The sequence below is a fragment of the Myotis myotis genome, unplaced genomic scaffold, assembly GCF_014108235.1.
Source record: "Myotis myotis isolate mMyoMyo1 unplaced genomic scaffold, mMyoMyo1.p scaffold_m19_p_7, whole genome shotgun sequence".
Taxonomy (NCBI): Eukaryota; Metazoa; Chordata; class Mammalia; order Chiroptera; family Vespertilionidae; genus Myotis; species Myotis myotis.
The window spans coordinates 53,062,506-53,076,916 of record NW_023416379.1 but is presented as its reverse complement, the minus strand read 5'-3'; the positions used below and the strand labels follow the sequence as shown (position 1 = coordinate 53,076,916).

The 14,411-nt window shown below is 45.2% G+C and overlaps 3 protein-coding genes and 1 pseudogene across 3 annotated transcripts; 3 read left to right on the top strand and 1 right to left on the bottom strand.

The window, feature by feature from the left end:
• The first annotated feature begins 4,490 nt into the window (after nucleotides 1–4,490).
• Nucleotides 4,491–5,462, top strand: LOC118660171 (ADP-ribosylation factor 1-like). The gene has a single exon (XM_036317287.1). The coding sequence runs from the start codon at nucleotides 4,521–4,523 to the stop codon at nucleotides 5,058–5,060; it is 540 nt and encodes a 179-aa protein (XP_036173180.1). The 5' UTR covers nucleotides 4,491–4,520; the 3' UTR covers nucleotides 5,061–5,462.
• LOC118660716 lies at nucleotides 5,443–8,664 on the bottom strand (annotated as a pseudogene).
• LOC118660170 (ADP-ribosylation factor 1-like) lies at nucleotides 8,185–9,840 on the top strand. The gene has a single exon (XM_036317286.1). The coding sequence runs from the start codon at nucleotides 8,724–8,726 to the stop codon at nucleotides 9,429–9,431; it is 708 nt and encodes a 235-aa protein (XP_036173179.1). The 5' UTR covers nucleotides 8,185–8,723; the 3' UTR covers nucleotides 9,432–9,840.
• A 2,140-nt stretch (nucleotides 9,841–11,980) lies between these two features.
• On the top strand, nucleotides 11,981–13,815 carry LOC118660172 (ADP-ribosylation factor 1-like). Its single transcript, XM_036317288.1, has one exon. It carries the CDS (start codon nucleotides 12,963–12,965, stop codon nucleotides 13,500–13,502), a length of 540 nt encoding a protein of 179 aa, XP_036173181.1. The 5' UTR covers nucleotides 11,981–12,962; the 3' UTR covers nucleotides 13,503–13,815.
• Nucleotides 13,816–14,411: the final 596 nt, after the last annotated feature.

Below are 14,411 nucleotides of genomic sequence, written 5' to 3'. Positions count from 1 at the left end.
AAGTCAGGGCAGCAATGCCCACCAAGAAAGATGTGGTATTTCAATGAAAACCTTGACAGACATTAAAATAGCAGATGAGCTCATTAATGGAGAGCCAGACAGAGAAATTTCCCACCTAGAAACAGAAGAATTCTATATCTCTCCAAGAACTCACTTTACCTATTAGCTCAAAGGAAAAGTATAATAAGTGTTTTTTTTTTAATATAACAGCTTTACTGAAGTGAATTCACACTCCATAAAATTTACACTTTTAAAGTTTACAATTCAGTGGATTTTAGTATATTTATAGAATTATGTAACCATCATCTAATTTTAAGACATTTTTATCAAAACAAAAACTTAGTTTTTAATCCCCAAAAGAAACCCCATGCTCATTAGTAGTCACTCTCTATTTCCTACTTCCCCCCAGCCCTTGGTAACTACTAATCTACTTCTTTTTCTATGAATTTGCCTTTTCTGGACATTTAATATAAATGAAATTGTACAATATGTGGACTTTTACGTCTGGCTTCTTTCACTGAGCATATTTTCTTTTTTAAAAATATATTTTTATTGATTTCAGAGAGGGAGAGGGAGATAGAGACATCAATGATGAGAGAGAATCATTAATTGGCTGCCTCCTGCACACCCCCTACTGGGGATCGAGACTGCAACCCCAGCATGTGCTCTTGACCAGAATCGAACCTGGGACCCTTCAGTCTACAGGCCAATGCTCTATCCATTGAGCCAAACTAGCCAGGGCTGAGCATAACGTTTTCAAGGTTCATCCATTTATTGCTTATATCAGTATTTTATTCCTTTTTTCAGACAAACACTATTTCATTGTATGGATATGCCAAATCTTGTTTATCCATCCATTAATTGATGGACATTTGGCTATTATAAATAATGCTACTCTAAACATTTATGCATCAGTTTGTGTGTATAGATGTGCTTTCAATGCTCTTGGTTGTGTACTTAGGTGTGGTATTGTTGGGTCATAAATAACTCTATGTTTAACAAGTTGAGGAATTGATAAACTGTTTTCCAAAGCAGCAGCACCATTTTTTGACCCCACCAGCAGTATGTAAGAGCTCTGATTCCTCCACACCCTCACCAGCACCTGCCATTCTCTTCTTTATTCTAGCAAGCCTAGTGAATGTGAAATGCTATCTCTTACTGGTTTTTATTTGCATTTCACTAATAACTAATGACGTTGAACATTTTATCATGTACTGATTGACCACTTATATATCTTCCTTGGAGAAATGTGTATTAAATCCTTTGCCCATTTTTAAAGTGGGGTTATTTGTCTTTTTATTGTAGAGTTGTAAGAGTTCTTTATACATTCTGGATATGAATGCCTTTTCAGATATATAATTCACAAATAATTTCTCCATTCAGTGCATTGGGTTCTATCCTTAACTCTAAACCTTGGCAAATTATTTCATTTTTGTCATCTGGAAAATGAATGGGTTCAGAAGATTGCAGGATTTACAAATTAGGGTGCATGTACACTGGGAGCAGACATCTGTAACCCAGGAGTAGAAGACACCAAGGATTCATGTAGTTGATCTTCTAAAATGCCAAAATTATTTAAAGATTTTAGGGTATGCAGAATCTTGATTTTTCCATGTGTGAAAATATAGAGAGAAGAAAAACTGTGCTGAGCAAACAGAAATGTTGACATTTTTAGAACCCAGTGGCATGGTATTGCAGTATGTCAAAGTAATCTGGGAGAGTGGACTTTAGAAAGATAAATTGTGCCTGATCATTGGAACCTGAGAGCTGAGCCTTCAAAGGCTTTAAACGTTGTTTTTATGGCTTTTAACTTTTGATCACTTAAAAATCATTAACTCACAGCCTTGGCCAGTGTTTCTCAATGGTTAGAATGTCAGCCTTCACACCGAAAGGTTGCAGGTTCGCTCCCCACTCCTGGTAGGAGTGCATGCAGGGTGCATGCAGGAGGCATCCCTCCCTTCTTTCCACTCTCTCTGAAAAAGCAATGGGAAAAATATCCTTATGTGAGGATTAACAAAAAAAAAAAATTTTTTTTTAATCATTAACTCACACAAATGAGCTTAACTTCCTGCTGCCACTATTTTTTTTAACTTTATTTACTAGATTGTGTTTAGTTCCACTTCCTATCATGATCAGTTCCCTGAGAATACAAATAGGTTAAAGATCATGGTTTTCTTTATTGCTAGTATCATTTTTTTTTAAATTTACTTCTCAGAGTAGAATAATTTTGTAAAACTAAACCTTCTACAGTGAACATTTAATCTACACCAAACATGAATAGGTAGTTAAAAACAGGAAGTTAAAGTAAAACAGTTAAAAGGAAAAAACAGGCAAAATAATAAGGGAATTTCAGAATAACCTGAAATGACAGACAGCTGAAACAAACATTGCATTGGTTGTCTGGGGCACCCCAAGATGAATTTGAGGGGACAGAAGATAATAAATACCACCTCTACAGCCATAACTACTGAATCATTCATTAGGAAGGAGTATAGGTTATTCTCAGCTATTTATTTAAAATATGGGTTTTAACTTGTGGTTAATGTGCACAAAGCAAAACCTTATTTTTTTTCTGCCCTAATACTTTAAATTTTCAATAGCCTTTTATATATTCTTTTTTTAAAATAGCATCTTGATTTGTTTCATGAATGTACTGTCCTCCTAATGTTCTGAGGCTATTAATTCTAGGTTTTTATTTTTTTTTATTTTTTTTTTTTAAATATATTTTATTGATTTTTACAGAGAGGAAGGGAGAGGGATAGAGAGTTAGAAACATCGATGAGAGAGAAACATCGATCAGCTGCCTCCTGCACACCTCCTACTGGGGATGTGCCCGCAACCCAGGTACATGCCCTTGACCGGAATCGAACCTGGGACCTTTCAGTCCGCAGGTCGACGCTCTATCCCACTGAGCCAAACCGGTTTCGGCTAATTCTAGGTTTTTAAAACTTTCCCTTCTGTCTCCGCATCCTGCAAATTCTTTTTATTCCTGTTTGTTTTGAGCCTCAAAAATCTGGTGATCCTTGCCTGACTGCAGACACTTTAGTATAGCAATAAGAATCTGATTGTAAGCTCTGTGTGCATGCATGTGTTATTGGCTAGTGAGCATCAATATTGGATGATATGGCCGGGTTATGTCTTAAAGAACCCTGGTGTCAGTATTTAACCTAATCACATTATATGCACTTCTACATGTGAAGAGTAACTGTAATATGTTAACTTATTAGTTAAGCTAAAATATCACCTTTTTTCTCCCCTGAAACTCAAAAAACTAATTATATCATTTTAGATATAACACTTACAGCAATGAGTCATATTTGGCTGCAAGTCATAATCAAATTTTCTCAGAGAAAATTTGGCAAAACATCAACACCAAAACTTCATTTTGAGCTCCTCTGTGAAGATGGTTGTAGTTGTTCTTTAGCTGTGCATTTCAAACATTCTTTTGGCCTTCCTCTGTATGTTCAGGAATATTTTAAAATGACATAGCACAGGGAATATCAGTTTTATCTTCTTGTACAAATCTTAAGTTTTTAAGGATAAAATAAGAACATGGTATAGATAATTCAGGCAATGTTGACTTGATTGTTTTGTAAAAATCCTCAATCTTTCTGGATGTTATAAGGACATGGAAATGTTTTCTTAAGAAGAATTAAGAGAAAATCATCAGCCAAATCTCACTTTCATTTTTATGTTCTGGGGTTTTAAACTACCAAAAAAAAACACAAACCTCTACACAATTTTACTTGGGCCTGAAAATTATAATTACTTCTCTAAAACAACTATTCATTTTGTAACCTGTTAACATCATACAGTAGAAAGAGCCCTAGTGGCTTAAATTCTACTTTATCGTATCACCCTAAGTCCAAATACTGTAAAAATTGGGGGACTTCTTTTGAGTGGCTAAGTGGTTGAGCATCGACCCAGGCACCAAAAGGTCACCGGCTTGATTCCTGGTCACGGCACATACCAGATTGCAGGTTCGTCCCCTATATCAAACAGGAGGGATCCCCAGTTTCCACAGGTTATCTCACATCCCTTGGATTCCTGGAATTGCAGGGACAAAAAGAAGAAAGCTTTAAACATTATGCAATGTAATGGGTTGGCAAAACTTCTCAAAGTAGTCCCTGAGGTGGTCCTCAAAACTCCTTAGGTGCCTCACCCACCGGGGGTCATCATCGTAGTCAGGTGCCACCCAGAGGAGTGTCCAGTAAGACAGTTCTGTTGAACCAGGATGATGGTGATAAATCATCTATTCTAGACCAATTGAAACTGCACCTGTTCTCTCTCTGGACTTTGAACTTTAGAAAACAGTAAGTTAATTGATAGTGACAGTGGAAGTGGAATACACAAAAGCACAAACAGAAAGAGTGGTTGAGTCATAGCAATGACAGAGCATTACAGTAAGGATAAACAAATATCTGCTAAAGAGTCACAGGAGAGAGCCAGCGCCTGGCTCAGGGCAGCACCGTGGCTGCCAAGGGTTTCTCTGGCCATTGTCTCTCCCTCTGGTCTACAGCATGGGAAATATCTTTGCGAACCTCTTTAAGGGCCTTTTTGGCAAAAAAGAAATGCGCATTCTCATGGTGGGCCTGGACCGTGCTGGGAAGACCACCATCCTGTACAAACTGAAGCTGAATGAGGTCGTGACCACCACGCCCACGATAGGTTTCTACGTGGAGATTGTGGAATATAAGAACATCAGCTTCGTCTTGTGGGACGTAAACAGCCAGGACAAGATGCGGGTTTTTTGGAGCCAAAACTGCCCAGGCAGACATGGCCTCATCTTTGTGGTGGACAGCACTGACCAGGAACGCATGGACGAGGCCAGACAGGAGATGATGCGGATGATCACAGAGCTCAAGGATGTTGTCCTGCTAGTGCTTGCAAACAAACAGGACCTCCCCAATGCCATGAGCACAGCTGAGATCACAGACAAGCTGGGCCTGCACTCTCTGCACCACAGGAACTGGTACCTTCAGGCCACCTCTGCCATCACTGGGGCTGGCCTCTATGAGGGACTGGACTGGCTGGCCAATCAGTTCCAGAACCAGAACTGAGCCACACTCCTCTCTTCCCCCTCACTCCCTCCTTCACCCTCACTTTCCTGTCCATGTGGCAGATGTATCCCTGTGGTGTGAGTGCCAGAAGCTGTCCCCATGGTTGGTCCCAGTGTGCTTCATCATGCTGTGCATGTGCAGATGCAGCCTACACCCAGGTTTTTATCTAAATAATTCTTGTTTCTGGTACTCACATGCATTATGCAACAGAGGCAGCCAATCAGCCAATCCATGTTTCTCTTTCTCTCTCCAAAAAATCAATGAAAACACATATTTTAAAAATTGGAGCACTGCAGTATTTTCTAAAAATGAGCTGAGCTGTCTTTCTCATGGGATTTTAGCTGACTAGAAGGACAGGATTAAATTGACTATTCTGGGATCTGAAAATAAAGATTTGACATGATATGTTTCAATGCATTTTCTTTAAATTCCTTGCAAGTAATTTGTCTTATTTTCTGAAATTGTCAAATGAAATAACCGAAGGTAAACAGATTGATTGGAGGCAGTGATTTCCATGGAGGTAAACAAATGTCCATGTTTTTATACTGAACAAGAGTAAGAACATTTTTCTATCGGGGTTCATAAGCAAGTAAAAAACAACTTAATTATTTGGGGGTTCTTTTGTTTTTGAGAGACAAACAAAACTTGCAATTAATTTGGCTTTAAAATTAGGAACATCAAAAATAAAACTTTACTAAACCATGGAAATAAATTTTCTTTTTAAATTGCCCCTTTTGGATTTTCATATTCCTGTCATTTCTCTCCAAATGAACCAGAGTGAAAGTCTGGGACCCATCTCTTTTTATTCTGCCTTCTTCTTACACCTCACCTTTATACTTCTAGCCTATCTCCACTAGACTCATGTTGTCAGTCACCAAGACTCAGGATTGTATTCCCATGTGCACCATCCCATTTCCTCTGAATATCTTAGCCTGCGGCTTCAGGTGTCTCACTGCTAAGTGATTGCCATTTGTCTCACTGCCTCCAATCTCTGGAGGAGTTTCAAGCTGATTTGCCTAGAGAGTCAGGTAAGTAAAGAGTGAAATGAGCTGGATGAGCACAGACCTCTTTAAAAGTCTCTACTCAGCTCCAGTCAATTGTTGCTTCATCAGGGATGACGGGGCAGTGTGGAGAGAAATCCAACTTTCCAAGAAAAGCCAGATTCCCAGAGTTCCCACAGTCCTTCTCACTTCCCTTGGATTCCTAGAATTGCAGGGACAAAAAGAAGGCTCTGTGCCTGGGAGATAGGTTGTGCAAGGTACTGCGCTGGCCAAACTTCTTGAAGTGGTCCCTGAAGTGATCCGCAATGACTCCTTATAGATAGGTGCCTTGGGCCCTGGCTCATCATCCTAGCCAAGTGCCACCCAGAGGAGTGTCTAGTAAAACAGTTGTGGAACCAGGATGATGGTGACGAATCATCTAATCTAGACCAATTAAAACTGCACCAGTCACTTGCTCTCTCTGGACTTTGAACTCTTTTGTTTGTTTGTTTCCACTGCATTTATTACTAATGTAAAAAATGTTAAAAAGAAACAAAATTCATTTTCAGTTCTCCAGCGGCTCTCACCCTCCCTCTTGTCCACACAACTCCTGACCGGTCCTCAGGGCCAGTTCAAGACTGAGTCGGCTCATTGCCGTTTTCACAGAAAACAACCAGCAGCAGCGACGGAGGGGGGGAGAGGGCGGCAGGGCTGTCCAGGTGGAGATGCACAGAATTCACAGGGAAGGCCTGTGGCCTCCCAGGGACTGGGCTAAGGAGCACGGCCGCGGAGGAAGAGGGTGGGCCCACCAGAGGCTTAGAGCACACCTCCTGGGCCCGGGTCAGACCCAGAAAAAGGGACCCCAGAAGAACGGGGGCCAGGGAGGCAGCCTCGTGGGAAGTTCCCGGTGCTCCCTGTTGGGGTGGGGGGAGCAGAGAGGCACCAAGAGCCTCACTGGTTTTGGCAGAAACTCTAGTGTGGAGAAGCCACAGACAGGCCACGGACACTGAGAAAGGCTACGGGGGTGCGCGTTCACCAAGCGCAGCGATCACAGCCACGCGACTGATGGCGAAGCTACGGGATCCAAGAGCAGGCGAGCGGCCTTTCAGGAGGGACTGGCCGTGATCCGAACTTGACCCCTGGCCAGACAGCCTGGGAGTTCCTCGGAGCAGCTGCCAACACAGGGGGCAGGGTGCGCACATGGGGGACCTGAGACAAGCGGCCAGAGGGGTGGGAGGAAGCCGCTCCAGGCTCCGGACTCGAGGGCAGCAGCGGGCTGCTGGACAGACGCACAAGAGGCAGCACCCGGAGCGTCTCCTGCTCCGCAGTCAGTGGCGAGGGGAGAGGACCCAGGAGGCAGCCGAGATGGGGGCCTGAAGGCGAGGCTCTGGAGGCTGGATCCGCAGAAAGAGCGCCCACCTCCCCCCAGTGATGAAACACAGCTCTGAACCCCAAATGGGGGAGGGGACGGAGGGCGGTGGGAAATGCATGGCCGCTGGGTCTCCAGGGCTCCCTCCAGCTCGGCCGGGAAGGCAGGCTCACAGAGGAGGTCCGTTGACGCCTGGGTGGTAGAAGGCACAGAGGTCCTCATATCGACAGCGCCCTTTTTTGGCAAAGTGTCGGCAGACCGGGCGGTTAGATTTGTCTTCCATAACCTGGGGTTCATCCTCCAGGGGGCAGGTCTTCTTGACAAGCGGCCAGCTCTTGAGCCTTCGAGGATGTCTCTGTTCTTCGTGAAAGCCTCCCCTGGGGGGACTACGTTGGTCTGGCCCAGGAAAAGGAGGGTCAGAACTGACCCCCACCCCCACCCCACTCCCAACCGCGACCATATGGGCGAGACCTGGGGCCGAAGCCTCCCCACACTGGGCATCTGCTCCGGGGAGCAGGTGGGAGACTCCGCAGTGGCGGAATCATCAGTCCCCTTGATCCTGGGGGACCTTTGCGAAGAGCTGACTTGGGGTCCCCAGGCTTTCCATTGGCCAGGAGGGGAAGGGCCCAGAAGGCTGGGAGGTCCTGGGGCGGCGGCTGCAGCTGAGTCAGCTTCTTCTGTTCTGCAACGTGGCAGCGGGAGGAGGAGGGGGAGGGGCCGGGAGCGCGGACTTACGTTTCCGCTTCCGGGGCGGCGGCGGCGGCGGCGGGGGGAGGGGGGGGGCAGAGGCGCCCCGTGGAGTTTCCGGGAGGCCGCGAGAGCCTTTGTACGGTTTCTCAGGTCACCCTCCCCTCGCCGCCGTCCCCACTGCGCTCGCGAAGGCCCGGCCTCCTCCCCGCAGGACGCCCACCGCTCCTCGGCGCGGCCGCGGGCTCTCGCGCTCCGCTCGGCCCCAGGGCTGTCACACCTGAAGGTCGCCACATCCGGCCCCGGTTACTATGGTAACACCAGAGTCACTACGGCGTGACCTCTGACTTCCCTCCCAAGCCGGTCAGCGGGCTTCCCTCCTCGCCAGCACTGAGGACCGTGGGCCGGCTCCTCCTCAACCTCCGCCGGGAGCCGGGTCAGCGGGGCGCCCGCCCTCGCCCGCGGTGGTAGGACCGGCCCGTCCCCAGGTGCACAGCGGCTCCTCCCCGGCGCGCCAGGTGGTGCGGACGGGCGTTCCCCCCTCCCAGCGCGCGGTGGTAGCCACCATGAGGAAGGGCGCGAGCCTCCCACGGGCGCCCTGGACTTTGGACTTTAAATAGTGAGTTAATGGGTAGTGACAGTGCAAGTGTCACAGCAATGAAAAGAATTAGAATAAGGGTCAACAAATACCTGCTAAAGAGTGACAAAATAGAACCAGCTCCTGGCTCAGAAGAGCAGCAGCACCGTGGCTGCCAAGGGTTTCTCTGGCCATTGTCTCTCCCTCTGGTCTACAGCATGGGAAATATCTTTGCAAATCTCTTCAAGGGCCTTTTTGGCAAAAAAGAAATGCGCATTCTCATGGTGGGCCTGGACGCTGCGGGGAAGACCACCATCCTGTACAAACTGAAGCTGAATGAGGTGGTGGAAACAGTTCCCACGATAGGTTTCAACCTGGAGACTGTGGAGTATAAGAACATCAGCTTCGTCGTGTGGGACATACACAGCCAGGACAAGAGCCGGGTTTTTTGGAGCCAATACTGCCCAGGCAGACATGGCCTCATCTTTGTGGTTGACAGCACTGACCAGGAACGCATGGACGAGGCCAGACAGGAGATGATGCGGATGATCACAGAGCTCAAGGATGTTGTCCTGCTAGTGCTTGCAAACAAACAGGACCTCCCCAATGCCATGAGCACAGCTGAGATCACAGACAAGCTGGGCCTGCACTCTCTGCACCACAGGAACTGGTACCTTCAGGCCACCTCTGCCATCACTGGGGCTGGGCTCTATGAGGGGCTGGACTGGCTGGCCAATCAGTTCCAGAACCAGAACTGAGCCACACTCCTCTCTTCCCCCTCACTCCCTCCCTCACCCTCGCTTTCCTGTCCATGTGGCAGATGTATCCCTGTGGTGTGAGTGCCAGAAGCTGTCCCCATGGTTGCTCTCAGTGTGCATCATCATGCTGTGCATGTGCAGATGCAGCCTACACCCGGGGTTTTATCTAAATAGTTCTTGTTTCTGGTACTCACATGCATTATGCAACAGAGGCAGCCAATCAGCCAATCCATGTTTCTCTTTCTCTCTCCAAAAATCAATGAAAACACATATTTTTAAAATTGGAGCACTGCAGTATTTTCTGAAAACGAACGGAGCTGTCTTTCTCATGGGATTTTAGCTGACTAGAAGGACAGGATTAAATTGACTATTCTGGGATCTGAAAATAAAGATTTGACATGGTATGTTTCAATGCATTTTCTTTAAATTCCTTGCAAGTAATTTGTCTTATTTTCTGAAATTGTCAAATGAAATAACCGAAGGTAAACAGATTGATTGGAGGCAGTGATTTCCATGGAGGTAAACAAATGTCCATGTTTTTATACTGAACGAGTAAGAACATTTTTCTATCGGGGCTCATAAGCAAGTAAAAAAACAACTTAATTATTTGGGGGTTCTTTTGTTTTTGAGAGACAAACAAAACTTGCAATTAATTTGGCTTTAAAATTAAGAACATCAAGAGGAACCAAGATGGCGGGATAGGTTAATGCTGGAGTTTGCGGCCTCGTACAACCACTTCAAAAATACAACGAAAAGACAGAACGGACATCATCCAGAACCACAGGAAGGCTCGCTGAGTGGAAGTTCTACAACTAGGAGGAAAGAGAATAACATACCGAGACTCAGAGGAGGCGCAGTGCTGAAGTCAAATACTAAGGTGCGGAGGTGCGCGGAGCGGGCTGGCGGCTGAGGGAGCAGTTGTCTGTTTCAATCGGGAGGGAGTCTCAGATTCTGAGCTCCAGATCCGGGCGAGTCTCTAGGGACCCAGACTCAAACGGAACTGTCTGGCTTTGGTTGGAACTCGAAGGCAGCTTTCTCTCCGAGGTTTGCAGCGGTTGCTGGGACTCTGAGAGGCAGAGCCCCCGGGACGGGACTGAGAGCAGCCATAACTGCTCGCTCCCCCCGGGACACGCCCTGCCCAGGCCCTGCACAGAGCCATTTGCCGGATAGCCTCAGGCAAAGGCTAGATTAGCACCTCCCTAGAGGACAGAAGTTCTCTCACTGCAGACACAGCTGATTCTCACAGCCACTTGGCCTGAGCTCAAATCCCCTCTAGTATTACCTACAACAATCAAGGCTTAACTACAACAAGACTGCGCACAAAGACCACTAGGGGATGCACCAAGAAAACAGAAAAAAATGCGGAGACAAAGAAACAGGAGGCAAATGTCAGAAATGGAAGATATAGACCTCAAAACCACACTTTTAAGGTCTTTCAATAATTTTCTAAAAACTGCCGATAAATGTAGTGAGATCCTCAAGAAATCTAATGAGACCCTCGATGTTGTGATAAAGAACCAACTAGAAATTAAGCATACACTGACTGAAAATAAAGTATATTATACAGACTCCCAACAGCAGACCAGAGGAGCCCAAGAATCAAGTCAAAGATTTGAAATGCGAAGAAGCAAAAAACACCTAATCGGAAAAGCAAAATGAAAAAAGAATCCAAAAATACGAAGATAGTGTAAGGAGCCTCTGGGACAGCTTCAAGCGTACCAACATCAGAATTATAGGGGTGCCAGAAGATGAGAGAGAGCAAGACATTGAAAACCTATTTGAAGAAATAATGACAGAAAACTTCCCCCACCTGGTGAAAGAAATAGACTTACAGGTCCAAGAAGCTCAGAGAACCCCAAACAAAAGGAATCCAAAGAGGACCACACCAAAACACATCATAATTAAAATGCCAAGAGCAAAAGAGAAAGAGAGAATCTTAAAAACAGCAAGAGAAAGAAACTCAGTTACCTACAAGGGAGTACCCATACGACTGTCAGCTGATTTCTCAACAGAAACTTTGCAGGCCAGAAGGAAGTGGCAAGAAATATTCAAAGTGATGAATGCCAAGAACCTACAACCAAGATTACTTTATCCAGCAAAGCTATCATTCAGAATTGAAGGTCAGATAAAGAGCTTCACAGATAAGAAAAAGCTAAAGGAGTTCATTACCATCAAACCAGTATTATATGAAATGCTGAAAGGTATCCTTTAAGAAGAGGAAGAAGAAGAGAAAGGTAAAGATACAAATTGTGAACAACAAATATGCATCTATCAACAAGTGAATAAATAATCTGATGAACAGAATAAACTGGTGATTATAATAGAATCAGGGACATAAAAAGGGAACAGACTGACTATTCTTGGGGGGGAAAGGGGTGTGGGAGATTCGGGAAGAGACTGGACAAAACTTGTGCACCTATGGATGAGGACAGCGGGTGGGGAGTGAGGGCGGAGGGTGGGGCGGGAACTGGGAGGAGGGGAGTTATGGGGGGGAAAAAGAGGAACAAATGTAATAATCTGAACAATAAAGATTTAATTTAAAAAAGAACATCAAAAATAAAACTTTACTAAACCATGGAAATAAAGTTTCTTTTTAAATTGCCCCTTTTGGATTTTCATATTCCTGTCATTTCTCTCCAAATGATCCAGAGTGAAAGTCTGGGACCCATCTCTTTTATTCTGCCTTCTTCTTACACCTCACCTTTATACTTCTAGCCTATCTCCACTAGACTCATGTTGTCAGTCACCAAGACTCAGGATTGTATTCCCATGTGCACCATCCCATTTCCTCTGAATATCTTAGCCTGCGGCTTCAGGTGTCTCACTGCTAAGTGATTGCCATTTGTCTCACTGCCTCCAATCTCTGGAGGAGTTTCAAGCTGATTTGCCTAGAGAGTCAGGTAAGTAAAGAGTGAAATGAGCTGGATGAGCACAGACCTCTTTAAATTGTTCCAGTCAATTGTTGCTTCATCAGGGATGACGGGGCAGTGTGGAGAGAAATCCAACTTTCCAAGAAAAGCCAGAGATTCCCAGAGTTCCCACAGTCCTTCTCACTTCCCTTGGATTCCTAGAATTGCAGGGACAAAAAGAAGGCTCTGTGCCTGGGAGATAGGTTGTGCAAAGTACTGCGCTAGCCAAACTTCTTGAAGTGGTCCCTGAAGTGATCCGCAATGACTCCTTATAGATAGGTGCCTTGCGCCCTGGCTCATCATCCTAGCCAAGTGCCACCCCGAGGAGTGTCTAGTAAAACAATTCTGTTGAACCAGGATGATGGTGACGAATCATCTAATCTAGACCAGTTGAAACTGCACCAGTCACTTGCTCTGGACTTTGAACTTTAAATAGTTAATGGGTAGTGACAGAGCAAGTGTCACAGCAATGAAAAGAATTAGAATAAGGGTCAGCAAATATCTGCTAAAGAGTGACAAAATAGAACCAGATCCTGGCTCAGAGCAGCAGTAGCAGCAGCAGCAGCAGCACCGTGACTGCCAAGGGTTTCTCTGACCAGAGTCTCTTCCTCTAGTCTACAGCATGGGAAATATCTTTGCGAACCTCTTCAAGGGCCTTTTTGGCAAAAAAGAAATGTGCATTCTCATGGTGGGCTTGGACGGTGTTGGGAAGACCACTATCCTGTACAAACTGAAGTTGGGTGAGATCTTGACCACCATTCCCACGATAGGTTTCAACGTGGAGACTGTGAAGTATAAGAACATCAGCTTTATTGTGTGGGATGCGAACAGCCAGGACAAGATCCGGCCTCTGTGGCGCCACTGCTGCCCAAATGGACAAGGGCTCATCTTTGTGGTTGACAGCACTGACCAAGAACGCATGGACGAGGCCAGAGAGGCGCTCATGCAGATGGTGGTGGAGTTCACTGATATTGTCCTGCTAGTGTTTGCAAACAAGCAGGACCTCTCCAATGCCATGAGCACAGCTGAGATCACAGACAAGCTGGGCCTGAACTCTCTGCACCACAGGAACTGGTACCTTCAGGCCACCTCTGCCATCACTGGGGCTGGCCTCTATGAGGGACTGGACTGGCTGGCCAATCAGTTCCAGAACCAGAACTGAGCCACACTCCTCTCTTCCCCCTCACTCCCTCCTTCACCCTGGCTTTCCTGTCCATGTGGCAGATGTATCCCTGTGGTGTGAGTGCCAGAAGCTGTCCCCATGGTTGCTCTCAGTGTGCTTCATCATGCTGTGCATGTGCAGATGCAGCCTACACCCGGGTTTTTATCTAAATAGTTCTTGTTTCCAATGAGGCAGTTTCTGATACTCCTATGCAATATTACCCATGCAATATTATGCAAAGTAAGGCAGCCAATGAGCCGATCAATGTTTCTCTCTCTCCCTCTGTCTCTCTCTGTCTCTCTCTCCCTCCCTCCCCTCCTCTCTCTCTCTAAAAATCAATAAAAACATTTTTTTAAAAATTGGAGCACTGCAGTATTTTCTAAAAAGGAAACATGCAGTTTTTCTCATGAGATTTTAGCTGACCAGACGAACAGGATTAAATAGACTATACCGGGACCTGAAAAATAGAGGAGATTTGACACGGGATGTTTCATTTTCACGGAAATGTTCCATTTTCCTTAATTTATTTTAAATTTCTTGTAAGTAGTTTAAGTCTTATTTTCTGAAAATGCCAAATGAAGTAGCCAGAGGTAAACATATTGGAAGCAGTGATTTCCATGGAGGCAAACAGATTTCCATGTTTTCATACTGAACAAGAGTAAGAACACTTTTTCTATCAGGGGTTCATAAGCAAGAAAAAACAACTTAATTATTTGGGGTTCTTTTGTTTTTGAGAGACAAAATAAAATTTGCAAATAATTTGACTTTAAAATTAAGAACATCAAAAATAAATCCTTACTAAACCACGGAAGTAAATTTTCTCTTCAAATTACCCTTTTGGATTTTCATATTCCTGCCAAGGCTATCATTTCTCTCCAAATGAACCAGATTGAAAGTCTGAGAGCCATC

Coding starts and splice junctions, on each gene's coding strand:
- LOC118660170 (XM_036317286.1), top strand. CDS start 8,724: ATGGGTAGTGACAGTGCAAGTGTCACAGCAATGAAAAGAATTAGAATA.
- LOC118660171 (XM_036317287.1), top strand. CDS start 4,521: ATGGGAAATATCTTTGCGAACCTCTTTAAGGGCCTTTTTGGCAAAAAA.
- LOC118660172 (XM_036317288.1), top strand. CDS start 12,963: ATGGGAAATATCTTTGCGAACCTCTTCAAGGGCCTTTTTGGCAAAAAA.